Raw genomic sequence first — 15,694 nt, 5'->3', positions numbered from 1 at the left:
AACTCCCAGCTTTAAAATAAATTAACGTGAAATTATCTGACAATTTTTAAAGTGAAAGATGTTTTCACCAAAGGGAACTTCTCTGTCCAACAAAGGAACCGCACAGGCCAACAGTCGATCCTCAGAAGTCTCAGAGGAGTTTATTTGTCTGCAGCAGTAAAGCTCTGAAGGGGCTTGGCACCCAGACCTGTATTTTACATCAGCTAGATTGAGCAGACTGAGGGCATGGAAGGTGCCCTGAAGCTTTGGAAGGTGGATGGTTTCTATATACATCCTATTCAGGATATAACCCATACAGCTAAGGCTGCTGCAGCAGAGATCAATGTGATGAACATCTTAAGTGCTAGAGCTAAATGTGAACAATGGCTGTTAAAGGCAGCTTAACAAATTACTCACCTAGATTATGGAACAGAAGCGTAGGTGTTTCTCCCAGTGATGGCACCAAAAACCAGCACCCCACCACCCTCAGCTCTTCAAGTGAAGGGCAAAAAAAAGCACTTCATTGTATTAAACCAACCGTTACATTTTAGAGATCGGCTTATTATAGTCATATCCATGCACCCTCACCAGATGATTCAACAATAAATAAATAAAACTGCCATTCCTTCTATTGGCACACCAACCAAGTGGCCAGATGCATGACACGCCTGTCCCAACCATTCAGGTCCCGTTTCTATGCCCTGCCCCGATCCTCCTTTCGCTCTGCACATATATCTATTAAAAAATGCTTTTAAACTGTAGCAGACTGGTTGTTAAAAATGTAGCAAACAGTTGCTACAGTTTAGACTACACACAGTACTGCAGCTCTCAGGTTTCACTGCAAATGCAATATCGGCTTTTAAAAGCTGGTACTGAACTAAAGAGAAAAGTACAGTTGTGTACCTACCATAAATGTAGATGTTTGAGTGTATTCACTGTTGCAGTCATTACACTTGGCTTATCCTGCTGGCAGGCTACCCGCAGTCGGCCTGAATTCCAAAGTCCTGGTCCAGCGTCGGTTTCTGTCGCCTCTTCTCTGACGTCAGTGCGCCAGGGGTATAAAAGATGCAGCAGACGCCATTTTCTTCAGTTTTTCTTGCCACAGATGTCAAGTGCCCCCAAAAAGGTAGGCTAAAAATTCTGCTCATAAAAAAGCATGCACTAACATAAACATTACCTTCATCTACAAGCAAATAGACCACATAGGTTGTATAGAATAGAGAAGTACAGTTAAGTCCCAGCGATGAAAGGGGGATGTAGGGAGGGTAATCTGGACTGCAACAGTGAATACACTCAAACATCTACATTTATGGTAGGTACACAACTGTACTATGTTCATCGTGTTTCACTGTTGCAGTCACTACACTTGGGTTGAATCCCAAAGCTGAGGTTGGGTGGCTGGGCCTAGATAGAATTAGGAGTGGCTATGAGGCCCTGCAGAACTGCAGTGGCAAAGCCTGCTCTGGATTTAGAGTAAAGAGGTAAGTGGTAGTGCTTTGTAAAAGTGTGCACTGAAGTCCAAGTTGCAGCTTCCAAAATGTCCTTGGTTGGTACTCCTCTGAGGAAGGCTGCTGAAGTGGTTGCTGCTCTGGTGGAATGTGGCCTAATGCCCTTAGGCACTGAAATGGTCTGCTTTGAAATAGCTTTTCCTTGCGATCCTGCAGCATATGCCACTAAGAGCTGCTCAGTCTTTCTGAAGGCTTTAGTTTTGTCCAGGTAGAAGCGTAGCTGTCTGTGTATGTCCAAAGAATGCAGAAGTCTCTCCCCCTTATTCTGTGGGTTTGGATAAAAGGTAGGCAAATGAATGGTTTGGTTAAGAGCCACACTGGACACTACCTTAGGCATAAATGTTGGGTTTGTCCTTAGAGAAACCCTGTCCGGATGGAAAATAATAAAAGCTTCCACAGTCATTAGTGCCTGTAACTCTGAGACTCTTCTTGCTGAGGTTATTGCTAGGAGCAGAGCTGTTTTCCATGATAGGTGTTTTATGTCAGCTGTATTGGCTGGCTCAAAAGGAGGCAGTGTGAGTTTTTCCAAGACAAAGTTGAGGTCCCATGTAGGTGTTGGAGCTCTCCTTGGAGGTCTTATGTTTTTGGCCCCTCTGAGGTACTGCCTTAGCAGTGGATGTGAAAAAATACATGGGTCTGTATTGTAATGAGCTGAAATGGCAGAGGCATGGATCTTAATTGACGAGAAGGATAGGCCTTTGTCCAGCATCTCAGTTAGGTATTGTAAAATCTGAGGAATATTTGGTACAAGCGTGTCCATTCCTTGTGCCTGGTTCCAAGCACAGAATCTCTTCCATTTTTCTGTATAAGATTTTCCGATGCTGGGCCTCCTGGCCTCCAAAATAACATCCATAACTGCTTTAGAGAGAGGTGAGTTCTGAATGATTACATTACCAGCCATGCAGCCAGATTTAGGGTTCTGAGTTGGCTGTGCAGGATCTGATTGTTTTGTTGGGTCAGCAAATGAGGAATTTGGGGTAATGTCCAGGCTGGGCCTTGAGACAAGCTCTTTGGGACTGGGTACCAGTGCTGGCGTGGCCAGTCTGGGGCAATCAGTATCATTTTTGGCTTCTCTTGTCTGACCTTTAGGAGTACCTTGGGGAAGAGAGGCAGTGGAGGAAGGGCATATACTGTAAGGTTTTTCCAGCTGAATGATAAGGCATCCACTTTCCATGCTTGTTTGTGATAAGTCCTTGTGCAGAATCTCTGTAGTTGGCAGTTGTGCGGGGAGGCAAATAGATCTATTTCCCGGCTTCCCCATTTCCTTGTTATCATGCTGAAGATTTGTGGATCTAGTTTCCACTGGTGAGGATCCTTGAGATTTCTGCTTAGTTCGTCTGCCAGAGTATTTGTCTTTCCTGGCAGGAATTGTGCTTGCAGGTGTACTTGATAAGTCAATGCTGTGTTCCAGAAAGTCATGGCTTGTCTGCAGATGGGGTAGGAATGTGTGCCTCCCTGCTTGTTTATGTACCACATGACTGTAGTATTGTCCGTCTTTACCAGCAGTTGTCCTAGATGAAGTAGATCCTTGAAGGCTGTCAGGGCATTCTGACTGTAGTATTGTCCGTCTTTACCAGCAGTTGTCCTAGATGAAGTAGATCCTTGAAGGCTGTCAGGGAATTCTGAACAGCTAGTATCTCTTTTTGATTGATATGAAGATGCATTTGGCTTGCTGGCCATGCTCCCTGAATAAATTTTCCTGCCATGCGGGCCCCCCAGGCATAATCTGATGCATCTGTTGTTAATGTCTGCCTGGCCGTGGGTAGAGTGAATGGCTGTCCCTTGTGGTGACAGGCCTGTGCCCACCATCGAAACTCCTGTTGCAGGCAGGGAATGAGGGTAATTAATGTTTCCAGGCTGTGGCAATGTTGAGTCCAAACACTTTTTAGATACCATTGTAGTTTCCTCATATGCAGTCTTGCATATGGAATTAGTAGAATGCAGGATGCCATGAAGCCCAAAACCTGCAGAATTTTTCTTGCAGATAACTGGGTCTTTGTTGCCAACATTTCGAAGTAAGAAGTCAGTTGCCTTTGTTTGTCTGGCGTGAGATAAGCCATCTGGGCAGTTGTACTTAAGCTTGCACCCAGGAATATTATCTCTTGAGAGGGTACTAGTTTTGATTTCTTTTCGTTTACCGTGTAGCCTAGGCAAATTAGTAATCTTTTTACAAACACCAGATGTCTCAGTAGAATGTGTTTGTTCTCTGCTTGAATAAGGCAATCGTCCAAGTAAGGGTATATTTGAATTCCCCTTTGTCTGCAGAAAGCAATTACTGGTATCAGGCATTTTGTGAAGAGCCTGGGCGCAGTAGATAAGCCAAAGGGCAGTGCAGAGAATTGGTAGTGCATTGATCCAGCTATGAATCTGAGGTATCGTCTACAAGATTGTCTGATTGGGACATGAAGGTATGCCTCTAAGTCCAAAGTTACAAGCCAAGCCTTCTTGCCCAGCATGGGCAGAAGCTGCTGCAGAGTCAACATTATGAATTTTGGAACACCCAGAAAAGTGTTTAGAATAGACAGGTCCAGTATTGGTCTCCAGGCTTTGTCCTTTCTGGGTACCAGGAATAGTCTTGAGTAAAATCCTTGTCCCTGCTCTTGCTGTGGTACTCGCTGAATGGCCCTCAAGTCCATGAGGGATGTAACTTGCTTTTGTGCCTCTGCCCATTGATGTTTTGGCAGGTCTGGCATACCTTTTGCCTTTGGCAGGGTGTGAAAGTGGAACCTGTAGCCCTGGGACACTATATTCAAGACCCATTTGTCCTGGGTGATTACATGCCAATTTTGTGAAAAAAGTGCTAGTTTTCCCCCTAAGGGGGCTGCCAAAAGATAAATACTTGGTATTGGCAGAGGAAAGTCATTTTTGACCGTTTTCTATATGGCTGTGATTTGTCTTCTCCGCTTTTGGAGGTAGAAGCACCCCATTGTTTAGGCCTGTATGAGCCTTGGGGCTGGGATCTGCCTCTAGGGCGTCTGTACCTGCCTCTTTGTGGCCTGTCTGACACTGGAAAGGACCAATTCTTTGAAGGCCAGTTCCTGCTAAATCTGGGTGGTTGAACCTGTAAGAAATCCTTAACTGTCTGCATAGATTTCGCTTTATCCTCCATTTTCTTCAACACCTCCTCTGCCTTAACACCAAACAAAGTATCATGCTGTAAAGGAGCATCCAATAATTTTTCTTTAACATGATCAGGCAGATTTTGTTCCTTTAACCAAGCATGCCTTCTAATGACAGTACCCGTAACAGCGGCCCTGCAAGAGGCCTCCAGTGAATCAAAGCCACAATGCAAAGTATGCTTTCCCACTTGTTCAGCTGCATGCAATAAATCCTGCATGTCCTTCTTATCTGGACATTCAGAATTTGTCAACATTTTCTGTTTTAGCAGTGACATTAAATATTGCTGATATTTAAGCATATGAAACTGACAATTTAAAGCCCTTACAGCCAAGGTAGCAGAAGTGTAAACTTTTTTCCCCCATCTGTCCAGTGCCCTAGAATCCCTATCAGAGGGGACAGGGTTTTTCACAGTGGAAGCCTTGACCCGTTTAGGATCCTGAGATATAGTTTCTGGGTCAGCAGCAGGGTTTTTATATAGAAATTTGTGGGAATCTGGAACCCTGTAGTATCTGTCTGGCTTAACCGGTGCAGGAGGTAAAGAGTCAGGAGACAGGCTGGACTCTGAAAATACATCATCTACTAGGTCTAGAACAGGTGGAATAGCAAGAGGTCTGTGCTGAGTTAGTAAAAGAAAGTCTCTGAGGCTTTTCTTAGATTCTGAGAAATCTTAGCTCTCCCAGTGAAAGTGCTTCCTCATGGCGAGAAGGATTTCCCCAAAAAAAATAATCCTCAGGATGAGAGGCTGAAGGAATAGACTCTTCAGCATCAGAATCCTCATAGGGAGGAAGTGAGTATCCCTGCTCAGAAGAGGAGTCAGAGGAAATGGAAACCTGATCTGAAGATTCATATTCTGTCTCTTGCCTAGGCCTCTTATCAGGAGGGGGATGGGAACCCCTGATCAAAGTAATTAGGTCTTCGGCCATTTTAAGCATCTGTTTTTTAGGCATGGAAGTCTGTGCAGGAGAATGCTGTACTTGTTTCTTTGTCTTTAGAGCTGCTTTAGTCTTTGCCTTTGAAGCTGAGGTTGGCTTAACATATAACCGTGTAGGTCTGAAAACACCCTCAGAAGCCGATGCCTGCTCAGCAGCTCCAGACCCATCTGAGGGAATAGTTTCCGAGTGTTCAATGCCTTGAGTATCCAGAGGCCTAGTCGGCTCCACGTGGGAGTCAGAAGCGGCCTGTGGCTCTGAGGTAGCGGGCATCAGGGCCTCACTGAGAACCGGCGACTGGCCTAGCGAAGGCCTCGTCATCGGTTTTGGACCTCGGATGACTGTCCTTTTCCTTGCGCTTTTTATAAACTCCAGTCATTGGCTGTTCCGACGGCATTATATAATTAAATCTTCAGCCAAAGTAATGAAAGGCAAAATCGTACAGACGCTTAATAGTGCGTTGGTTAAATCTAGCACAAAACCGACAGCTAGCAATGTCGTGGTCAGGGCCTAGGCAAGGAATACAGTAAGAATGAAAATCCTTATGAGGTATTTGCTTCCCACAAGAAATACAATTGTTAACTTTTTCTGACATCGGTCTGGAGCAAGAAAAAATTCCCCAACAGGGTACTTAGCTTTAATGAAGACTTCGGATCTGAAATTCGGTTTTGAAAATCTCAGGAGTCGGCCGACCGGCACTTGCGAACTGCTTTTGCTTTGGGTACCGCGCGGCAAGAAAGACTGAAGAAAATGGCGTCGGCTGCATCTTTTATACCCCTGGCGCACTGACGTCAGGGAAGAGGCAACAGCAACAGACACCGGACCAGGACTTTGGAATTCAGGCTGACTGCGGGTAACCTGCCAGCAGGATAACCCAAGTGTAATGACTGCAACAGTGAAACACTATGAACATCTGACTGTGATAAAGGGTGTCAGATTGTGCTTCCAACTCTTTGCAAATGAGGCAATTTCCCCTCTCACACCACCACAGCTACACTTCTGTTATGGAACAAGTTACTACTACTCCAGGGTAGTTAATGTTTCTCATTTCTTAGACAAATGATTGCACTGCCATTAAGCAATACACGCAAAGAGGTATGCACTCAAGATTTTAATATCAAGCTTATAATATATAACCTATCAACATTATAGAAAGGGTGTACTTAAGTGGTTACTGAGTCAACAGTGGTCTGCATTCTTTTATTCCTGTTGCCTGCTGCCCTATTAGACCCTCTGTCAACATCTAGTCCATTTGTTCTTGCACAGCAAGGTGACAGCTGATCAAAAGGGGCCATCATTTAGGCAGACATCAAGGGCGGCTAGTTTTTGTTTTTTTTTTGCATTTTCTATCCTCACCCCAACAAATAAAATGCCCAACTTTCAGCATGCAGTAGGCATCAGCTAGTGTGTGCCAGCTAGTATGTGCCACCCGTTTCCATGGTTGAAGCAATAACTTTAAGACAATCCTAACTAGCATGAACCCAGCACACTTGTGGGATATCTGGTGTCCACTGTGATTTCAACCACTGCAACATGCAGCCTGGGCATGTTAGGGACATGGTATGCTCTTTTATCGATGTGTCTGATATATTCAGTTTGTAGCTTGCACCTACAGTGTCCCTTGTGAAGCATGGCAAATGCAGCTACAGTGGAGGTTACTGAAGAAATTACACTGATTTAATATTAAGGTGGCAGTCATAAGGAGCAAACTGAAAACTAAAGTAAAAGCTGGCTCTTTTAAAAGATAATTGCTCTGTTCCTTGAAAAGAACAGCTTGGTTAAGATGCTATCCCAAGTAAATCATGTGAAATGAAAGATTTGTGAAGAGTGCATTCAATTTCTCTCTATATTTAGTTACCCTGGGAATGAAACAGACTGCTCTCTTCCCACTGTGCTCATGCAGTTGTAGTCAGAAGGCAAGGAAAAACAATGAAATTCAATTGTGTGTGTGTTTGTGTGTGTGTGTATTGGGGGGGGGGGCAGCATACAGGTATATGCAACATGCCACCTGACAGAGGTCCTGATACAGGAATGAAACAAAATACTCTGCTATTACACCCCAACATTAACTGTACCACTATCATGATGTCAGAAATACCCGCTACAAGAGCTTTTTTGCCTGCAGGACCTCAAATGATGGCTCACACACCTTCACCTATTGGTGCATTCATACATGGGACAAGACAGAAGCATTCCTGGGTTATGCATCAGCCTTACAGCCATTCATTCCTGACTGGGAAGTCCTACCAACTCATGTATTCCTCAGTGTTAGGAGCTTGGTGGCAGGAAGGGGAGCAACTTGCAGGTCCCCAGGATCAGCCTAGTCTTCCCCCTAAGTGACTCTCTGAGCTCCACTATGTACCAGGAAAGTCACTGAAGCAAGGAAACACTTAGGTAGCAACCACTATAACAGTTTATTAAGCTCTTTCGTCGGCAGTTCACCTCACGACTTCATCAGAATAACAATTCAAATATAAAACACTCCATTAAATACATACCATAGTGTATCACGTTACAGACTAAACTTCATATGTTGATACCCTAGTCAATCACATTCTTTGCAACAGAAATAAACCTATACTAAAATTACAATACTTCTAAGGTAAGCAACAACCTTCTAATACATCACATTCTCTATTAGTGAAATTTCATCACTTTTATTATAAAATGTATGGCTGATCATAAAGACAAACTGATGACAAACTCTAGATGTGTAATTCAGACTTTAATTTTAAGAAGCTAGAGATGGATACCATGTCATTCAAACCAGGTGTATGTATGGCATCACTTCTGAGCTGCCATAGCAGCTCCTTGTACTCGAGAAATAAGTCAGTCGGCCCTTCCCTACCTTCCTTGTACACTTGTTCTAGGACAGAGAACTTAAAATGATGTTGTGGGAACTCGTGATGTGTTTGGCTAGGGCATTGTTCAAATTGCCCTTCCTAAGTGCTGATACTATTGATCGTTTTCCCAATATAAAACTGGCCACATGTCTAAACATTTACTGAGGCAATTGAATCTCTGTTTCAAGTATACATTGCCATGTCCCCTTATGTAAATGTCACTTTCAATGATGAATGGGCACTGTGGACAGTATCCACATTTTTTCATGTGTCTTTTTGACTCGTGGCCTATTCCTTTCCAGCAAATTCTTAATACACAAATCTCTTTTGTATACAACACAAGGTTTTTCCCCTATCTTCTTTTTACAACTGATGTCACTTGTTAATATGGTCCAATTGTTGTAGAGGACATGCCTAATGTTATAGAACAGGGGGCTAAATGTTATCACCATGGCATCTGAGAAAGATTTTATCCTTCTTTCCAGGGTGTCATTAAATATTGTATCGTCATTTATTGTGATTAAATCTTGTAGTGCCCCTAATAATGGGATGAATGTTCACTTAGTCTTTTTGTCTTGACCTCATCTAAGATGGTGTCCACAAAGGAATCAGGGTATCCCTGTCTAATGAGCATCATCCTCAAGTGATCTATCTCATCAATAAAAGTTGTGTGTTCGCTCACCATTCTTGCCAATCTGACCCCCTGTCCTTTTACCAAAGATTTCTTTTGGTGTGCAGGATGGCAACTATCAAAATGCAGTAAGGTGTTAAGAGTAGGTGGGTTTCCTAAACAAAGTTGAAACAAAAGTGTGATTGATCATGTCTGTGTATGGAGATGTCTAGGAAGTGGATAACTTCTGAATTAATTTCCAGGGTAAGTTTTAAAAACTGCTACCACTATATGCTGCTGTTGATGAGAAGTGCTTCCACAGGATGACTCCCCCAACTCACATATGTACACTATGGAAGCAACTGGTCCACAGATCTACAGGTGCAACACCTAGTGCACTTTCCAGGAATCACCCAAGTGACAATCCAGAGCTGCCCCCCCCCCCCCCAGCAGCCTCTCACTCCCATCCTCCCATCAGCTCTGTCAGATGCCCACATCACTAATCAAAGTTGGATCACCTTGGTTGTAGTCAAGGCTTTACTGCTGTACACCACTAGAGCTGTTTAGCTGGTAGTACCCTTTTTCATACAAGAGATGTTCTTGGGTAACAAAATGTGACACCACCAAACCAAATACAGGAAATGATGGAAAGATAGGCGAGAGCAAGCAACTAAATGGAGATGAAACAAATCCAACTTCTAGCACACTGAAAGCAATGTGCACAGGAAAGATAATGTACACCATCAATTTTCCAAGGCATGCAAGTAAGACTGAGGCAGTATGTATGTATTTATGTGGTAGTGGCAGGGTTCAGTAGAAAAAAGCAATATGGAAAGTTGCAGTATAAATGGCAGACTGAATGAACCAACAATGTGCTCTGCAAAAGCTTTCAATACCCAAATCTAATATTTCCCAACAAGGCAGCTCATTAAAGTCCTACATTACAAGAGTTGCGGCTTCTCCATTTTTCTGGAAAAAAATGCCAATAAATCCAAACTTGGGCTGAGTACTGGAAAAACTTGGGATTTTCAATGAATATGGGATTTTAGACCAGAACACATTTTCAGCATAACCTGTATTATTTCTCGAAATTACTAGCTATAACATTATCCACTTCCTTTGACTCTTCTTACCTGGAATTGATTGAAATCTTGTATCTACATAGATTCAGCATAACAGTATAACAACACCACAGCAATGACTAGAAATTACATTTTTAAATTAGTATTCATCTATGAACCTTAAAAATCATGGGTATAATTCCCAAATTTCAATCTCATGAAACTAAAATTTCATTTTTTGAGAAACTTTTATTAAATACACCTGAAGATTAATTATTACAGAGACTGGGGCCTTAGGTTAAAGGCATTATTTTATTTATTTATTTTATCCTTTTTAACTGGGTTAAGTCCCACTAGGCTAGTGGGCTCTTTTCAGAGGAAACCTGAGGTGATATTTATACTACCAGGGGAAATTTGGTCAGGATATCTGGGAACCTCCTCTATCTATGCTTTTCGATAGCTGACATGGAATCTTTTACATCCACCTGAACTACCACCAACTCTGGAAGAGGGTTTAATGTCTCAATTGAGGGATGGCACACTGAGAAGTGAACCCCCCCCCCCAATAATTCACTGCAGATTCAGTAACTGATCTACCCAGCTTTGGAATAGAACTACCTGCCTTGTGCACCAAAGGTGTGTGTGCTACCTGATGCTCCAATGACACCGATTATACAATATTTTAAGCATTGCATGTCTTAATGGAAGAAAAGGAAAGTAAGCAATACACCAAAAATTACCTTTTCCTGTTGAAAGACTTGATTCACTCAGATTTCTTTTCTTTTGACTTCCTTGGCACAAGGACTTTCCTGAGGAATGGTAATATGACAAGCAATACAAAAAAAAATATGTGGCCACAGAAATAAACTGAACTGTACACCTGGAAAAAAAAAGAAAAGCTTAAATGATATTACCAAAATATCACTATTTTACTTCATGCTCACTAGCAACAAACAAACCACCCTACCGGATAACATTAACCAAATTTTGTTGTGCGGTTAGTACCTACACAGTTCCCTCTCAGTTTTCTTCTGGCTGATCTGACCACCACCACCCTTTCTGGTAGAGCATTTCAGCATTGTACCACAACCACTATAACAAAATTGTTTCTTAGCTTAAAATAAAATGACTACTGACATACTGAGCACATCCATTCCTTTCTGCCCTTACCTGAAACTCATGCAAAGGCATGCATGACCCACTCAGATACCTCTGTTCTCTCTCTTTTCAAAGACGGATATTTTTATTAAAGTCAGCCTGTCCTCATTTGCCATGACGGAATTCAAGACGAAGCCTCACTAGCAATCTATAGACACAGCAAATCCAGATATCTGCAACTCTAACCCTCAAAGTCTTTTACAACAGTTTTCACATTTGTATCATCTCCCAACCATCTCATTTTCTTAGGACTGACCATATTAAGGATGACTGTACCCACACTTCTGATGATTTTGATAATACTAGCTCCCAGTACATAAAGGATATAATTAACAAAATGATAACACATTTTTTTATGTACATTTCCAAGAATAATGCTGGGACAATCGCCTATAAAATATCCCTAGACCGTGCAGCTGCATTATTTTGCCATTTTATCTCACATTTGTAACAAAAATGTTTATTCTTTTAGTCCTAAAATCGTAACAAAACTACATATTTTTTTATCTTCACATTTTTTTTTTATACGTGCTGCACTGAGAGGCACTAACAGTAATACTTCAAAACAAATATTTGCAAATGTAGCAGTGAAAATGTCTGATCAGTACTCTGGCATGAATTTAATAATACCTCCAAATGTCTAGTCTATACTTCAAGATATTATAACATTTTGCAAGCTAAGACACCTGGCTGGTCATCCTTGTATAACACAATGTAATAATTAATGGCTAGCTGAACAAGTGATACGCACACATCTTAATGTAACTTACTTAACTTATTTTGAGAATTTTAAGTTGATACAGACGTAAAATCAATAATATAAAGTTCATTACCATTAGACATTAAAATATAAAAATAATTTAAATTTGAAGAATAGGTATATTGATGTGTAATTCAATGTCCATGCATTACTAAATGTAGCCTCTCCACCAAATGAGTGTAAACGACAAACCAAATGTAAAAAATAAAAAAGGAAAACTAACTCCACATAAAGTATTTGCCACAGTATGCATTTAGTTTTCTTGTACCTGAAGGTATGAATTATTCTAAAGAGCATCACTGACCTAATGACATAGTTAAGTCTAGCAAATACTTATTTTTAACCTTTTTTTTTTAATTTAATCCTCGTTGACCAGGTTTAGTCCCACTAGACTAGTGATCTCTTCTCAGGGGAAACACAAGGTGGTATTTGTTCTACTAAGAGAAATTTAGGCAGAGCATTGGGGAACTTCACCTATTCATTTGCAAGCTCGTGGCTCCCATATCCCTAGAACAGTGATGGCTGGCAGGATGGTGCGTGAAGTGGAGAACATGCCGGAAGGCACGGAGGTGAATGTCAATGCTGCTGCTGTCAGAGTCTGTACAAAATTTGGAAGATGTACTTCAGCAAACCCTTGTGCTGAATCCAAGAGAGGAAAAATGATAAATGAAGCAAGGGGAATTACAGCCCTCCAGTCAAGAAGGTGTCAGGATGATTAAGTGAGATGATGCTGCAGAGTGAGCCTGAAAATGGAAATGAAGTTTTGTAGGGAGATATAATGGATAAAATACAGGAGTACGCAGATTCTATTTTGAAGATAGATAGTAGGGGGAAGAAGTCGTATGCAGAGACAGTGAAGGAAGGAGGAAGGGGAGAAAGCGAGCAAACAGAAGAAAGTTGAAGTAAATACAGAGCAAAAGTATGCGGTGAAAATTCAGACTAAAGAAGAGAAAGAACTGGGCAGGTATGATGTTTGAGATACTTAATGACTCTACTGGGTGTAAAAGCTCAAGAGGTAAGAGTTTTTATTGTTATTAACAGAGACATTTTGTGACATATCAGACTAGGTATGCTACAGAAAATTTTTTGTGAGAATACGAAATTAAAAACTGTAATCCTTGGAACTTGTATATAAGCAAAGCATTTCACAGGGAAAGAAAGTATGTACGTAAACTGAAGTAGAAAGAGACTGAAAAGACATTTAAGTAAGATATGTAATCAAGCTGCAGACATTACAAAAGTACAGGACAACAGGGGCTAATGGAATGGTGGATGGGACTGTAATGTTGTGTTGAAAACTGAAAAGGATAACATTCTGCATATACCTAAGCATGACATACGTCTTGGGAATATGGTGGTGTTTTAAAATATTGGGGGTCAACCAAAACATGTTTTTTTCTGTGGAAGGGATGATTATTTAATAAGTAACTGTGACAAAATTAAAATACTACATTTGCAGGGAAATGGGTCATAATGCAAAAAGATGTGAATTAAAATGTTATAAATGTAATTAAACTAAGCATTTATGGATATATTACAAAATGAACAAAAATAATAAGGAAGGGGAAGAAAAAAAAAGAACAGGAGTAGTGGGAATAGAAGATCTAGATGAAAATCAATTAGAAAAGAAGAAGATGATATAGAAAAAAAGTACTGAAATAAGTGATACGGATGATAGGAGTTGGAAAATAGTAAAAGGACAAAAATTCTAATCTGTAGAAAACTAGAAGATATGAAAAGTTTAACGGGACAACAGTAACCAAGCTTGTGAAATTTTCCAAGGGAAAAGGATAATATCTAGGAAGTTTAAAATAGGAAAGTAACAATTTTATAGTAATTTCTGTAAATGCAAATAATATTAAGAATACAGCTAAAAGGATATGAGTTTTGGAGTAGTGCAATAAGTGTGGTTTGGATGTAACAGTATTAGAGGATGTAAGATTTTTAACAAAGGAAGAAATATTGCAAACAGAAAAGTTCTGGTGAATCTAGAATTTGGGAAACAAAAGATGTTCTGGCATAGCAATACTTTGTAAAAATCAGTGAACAATTGGATGCAACATTAGTAATGACTGGAAGATTAACTGTTGTGGATCTAAGATGGAAAAATCAGGCATATGCTAGTGTTATACGTAAAGAAAGAATTTCAAAAGATTTTGAACTATGTAGTAATAAATATGAATATTACAATAAGAGATTTTAATTGTAATTTGAGAGCAGATTGAATGTACAGAAGGACTGATGTTAAAAAATGGCAGAAGTTATAAGATGTGGCAAGTTTTGTATTTGGAATAATAATTCATGACATGTACTAAAGGTATGTATAAAACAAACAGATTCAATTTTATAATAGCAGAAGGGATAAGTACTGCTGAAGGAGAGTCACTTATAACAGGCTTTTCATACCATCTAGCAATATCTATAAAGATAAAGGAAAATAAATAATACAAGGACACATGGGAAAGCACAGGATGTGGATGAAAGACATAACACAATTATGGAAAGCAACAAATAATATATACAACAAACCACCACCAACAAAAGGATCGCAACGTTAGTTCACTTAATACCATTTATTACTAAAACACAAGTGTGTTCGTCTGTACGTTCAATAAATTCAACAGATAAAATACATCACTGATCCACTCCATTTTAAATACCCAGGAAACAGTCACATGAGCTCTACATCATAAAACATTTAAAGTCCCAGATCAACACATACTAAACAGATAAATGCATCTTATTTCATATACGTTGTAAGTTTAAGCAGACAAGACATACAGGAGACTTCAGTAAGTTCCGGTGCACAGCTCACATTCAAGTGGACCTGCCAATACAATTCTTCTCCAACAATAACCCCGCATGGTCCCCCTCTCAAATTTAAATCCACCTTCTCCAACACTGTAAATTTGAAACTATGATTGGGATGACTATTAATATGTTTACATAATGGATTGGTCAATTTATTCCTTATCTCATACAGATGTTTGTATATTCTTTCCTTAATTTTTCTCTCGGTTTACCCAATATAGAGCCCTGGACGCTTAACATAATGCGACATCCACCACACCTATAGTGTTACAATTAAATTTACCCTTTATCTTCAGTTTCCTATTCCTAACAACAAATGCTTCACCAGTAAAAATATGCTTACAATAATTGCAGAATCCATATCTATTCATTCAATATTTAACATTATTAATACTACTGTTAGACTCAAAAATGTTCTTAAAACTTCTCCCCTTCTTATAAACAATAACTGGCTTGTCTCCCACTTTACTATATCACTATTCCCCTCAAAAATACACATTTTTTTGTATAATCCATCTAGTATAGTGTCACTGTCCAAAGAAAATGTGGATACAAAATTAGCCCTTACATCAAAGTTAATCACCTTTTCCCTGTCACTATTCTCAAATAGATTAATATCCAATGTACTTTTCAAAACCCGGGTAAAAAAAACATTCTCTCTTAGCAATAACTTCATACATGCATCTATTAATGAAATTTACAGGGTAGCCCCTTTTCTCAAACATATCCTTCTTCAAAAAACATTCTGCCATAAAATCTTCCAACTCTGACACCATGTGAGCAGCACAAACAAATTGTCCTCTGACTTGCAAAAAATGACATTTTTTAAAATGAATTCCATCAAATCTCCATAAGTATTAATGGCATCCTGCATCAATCCCCCCTCGCTACATAAAAAGTTTGTGAACTACAACC

The 15,694-nt window shown here is 40.1% G+C and overlaps 1 protein-coding gene across 1 annotated transcript in view; it reads right to left on the bottom strand.

Moving 5' to 3' along the window:
* LPCAT3 (lysophosphatidylcholine acyltransferase 3) overlaps positions 1 to 15,694 on the bottom strand; it is a 709,408-nt gene that overhangs the window by 57,071 nt on the left and 636,643 nt on the right. The window contains exon 12 of the mRNA XM_044079698.1: positions 10,791 to 10,930. Within this exon, the coding sequence (XP_043935633.1) occupies positions 10,814 to 10,930 (117 nt within the window). The 3' untranslated portion in view covers positions 10,791 to 10,813. The remainder of the gene's footprint in view (positions 1 to 10,790; positions 10,931 to 15,694) is intronic.

The sequence above is a fragment of the Protopterus annectens genome, chromosome 8.part0, assembly GCF_019279795.1.
Source record: "Protopterus annectens isolate FY-2018-M chromosome 8.part0, PAN1.0, whole genome shotgun sequence".
NCBI lineage: Eukaryota > Metazoa > Chordata > Ceratodontiformes > Protopteridae > Protopterus > Protopterus annectens.
This window is presented reverse-complemented; position numbering and strand designations above follow the sequence as displayed.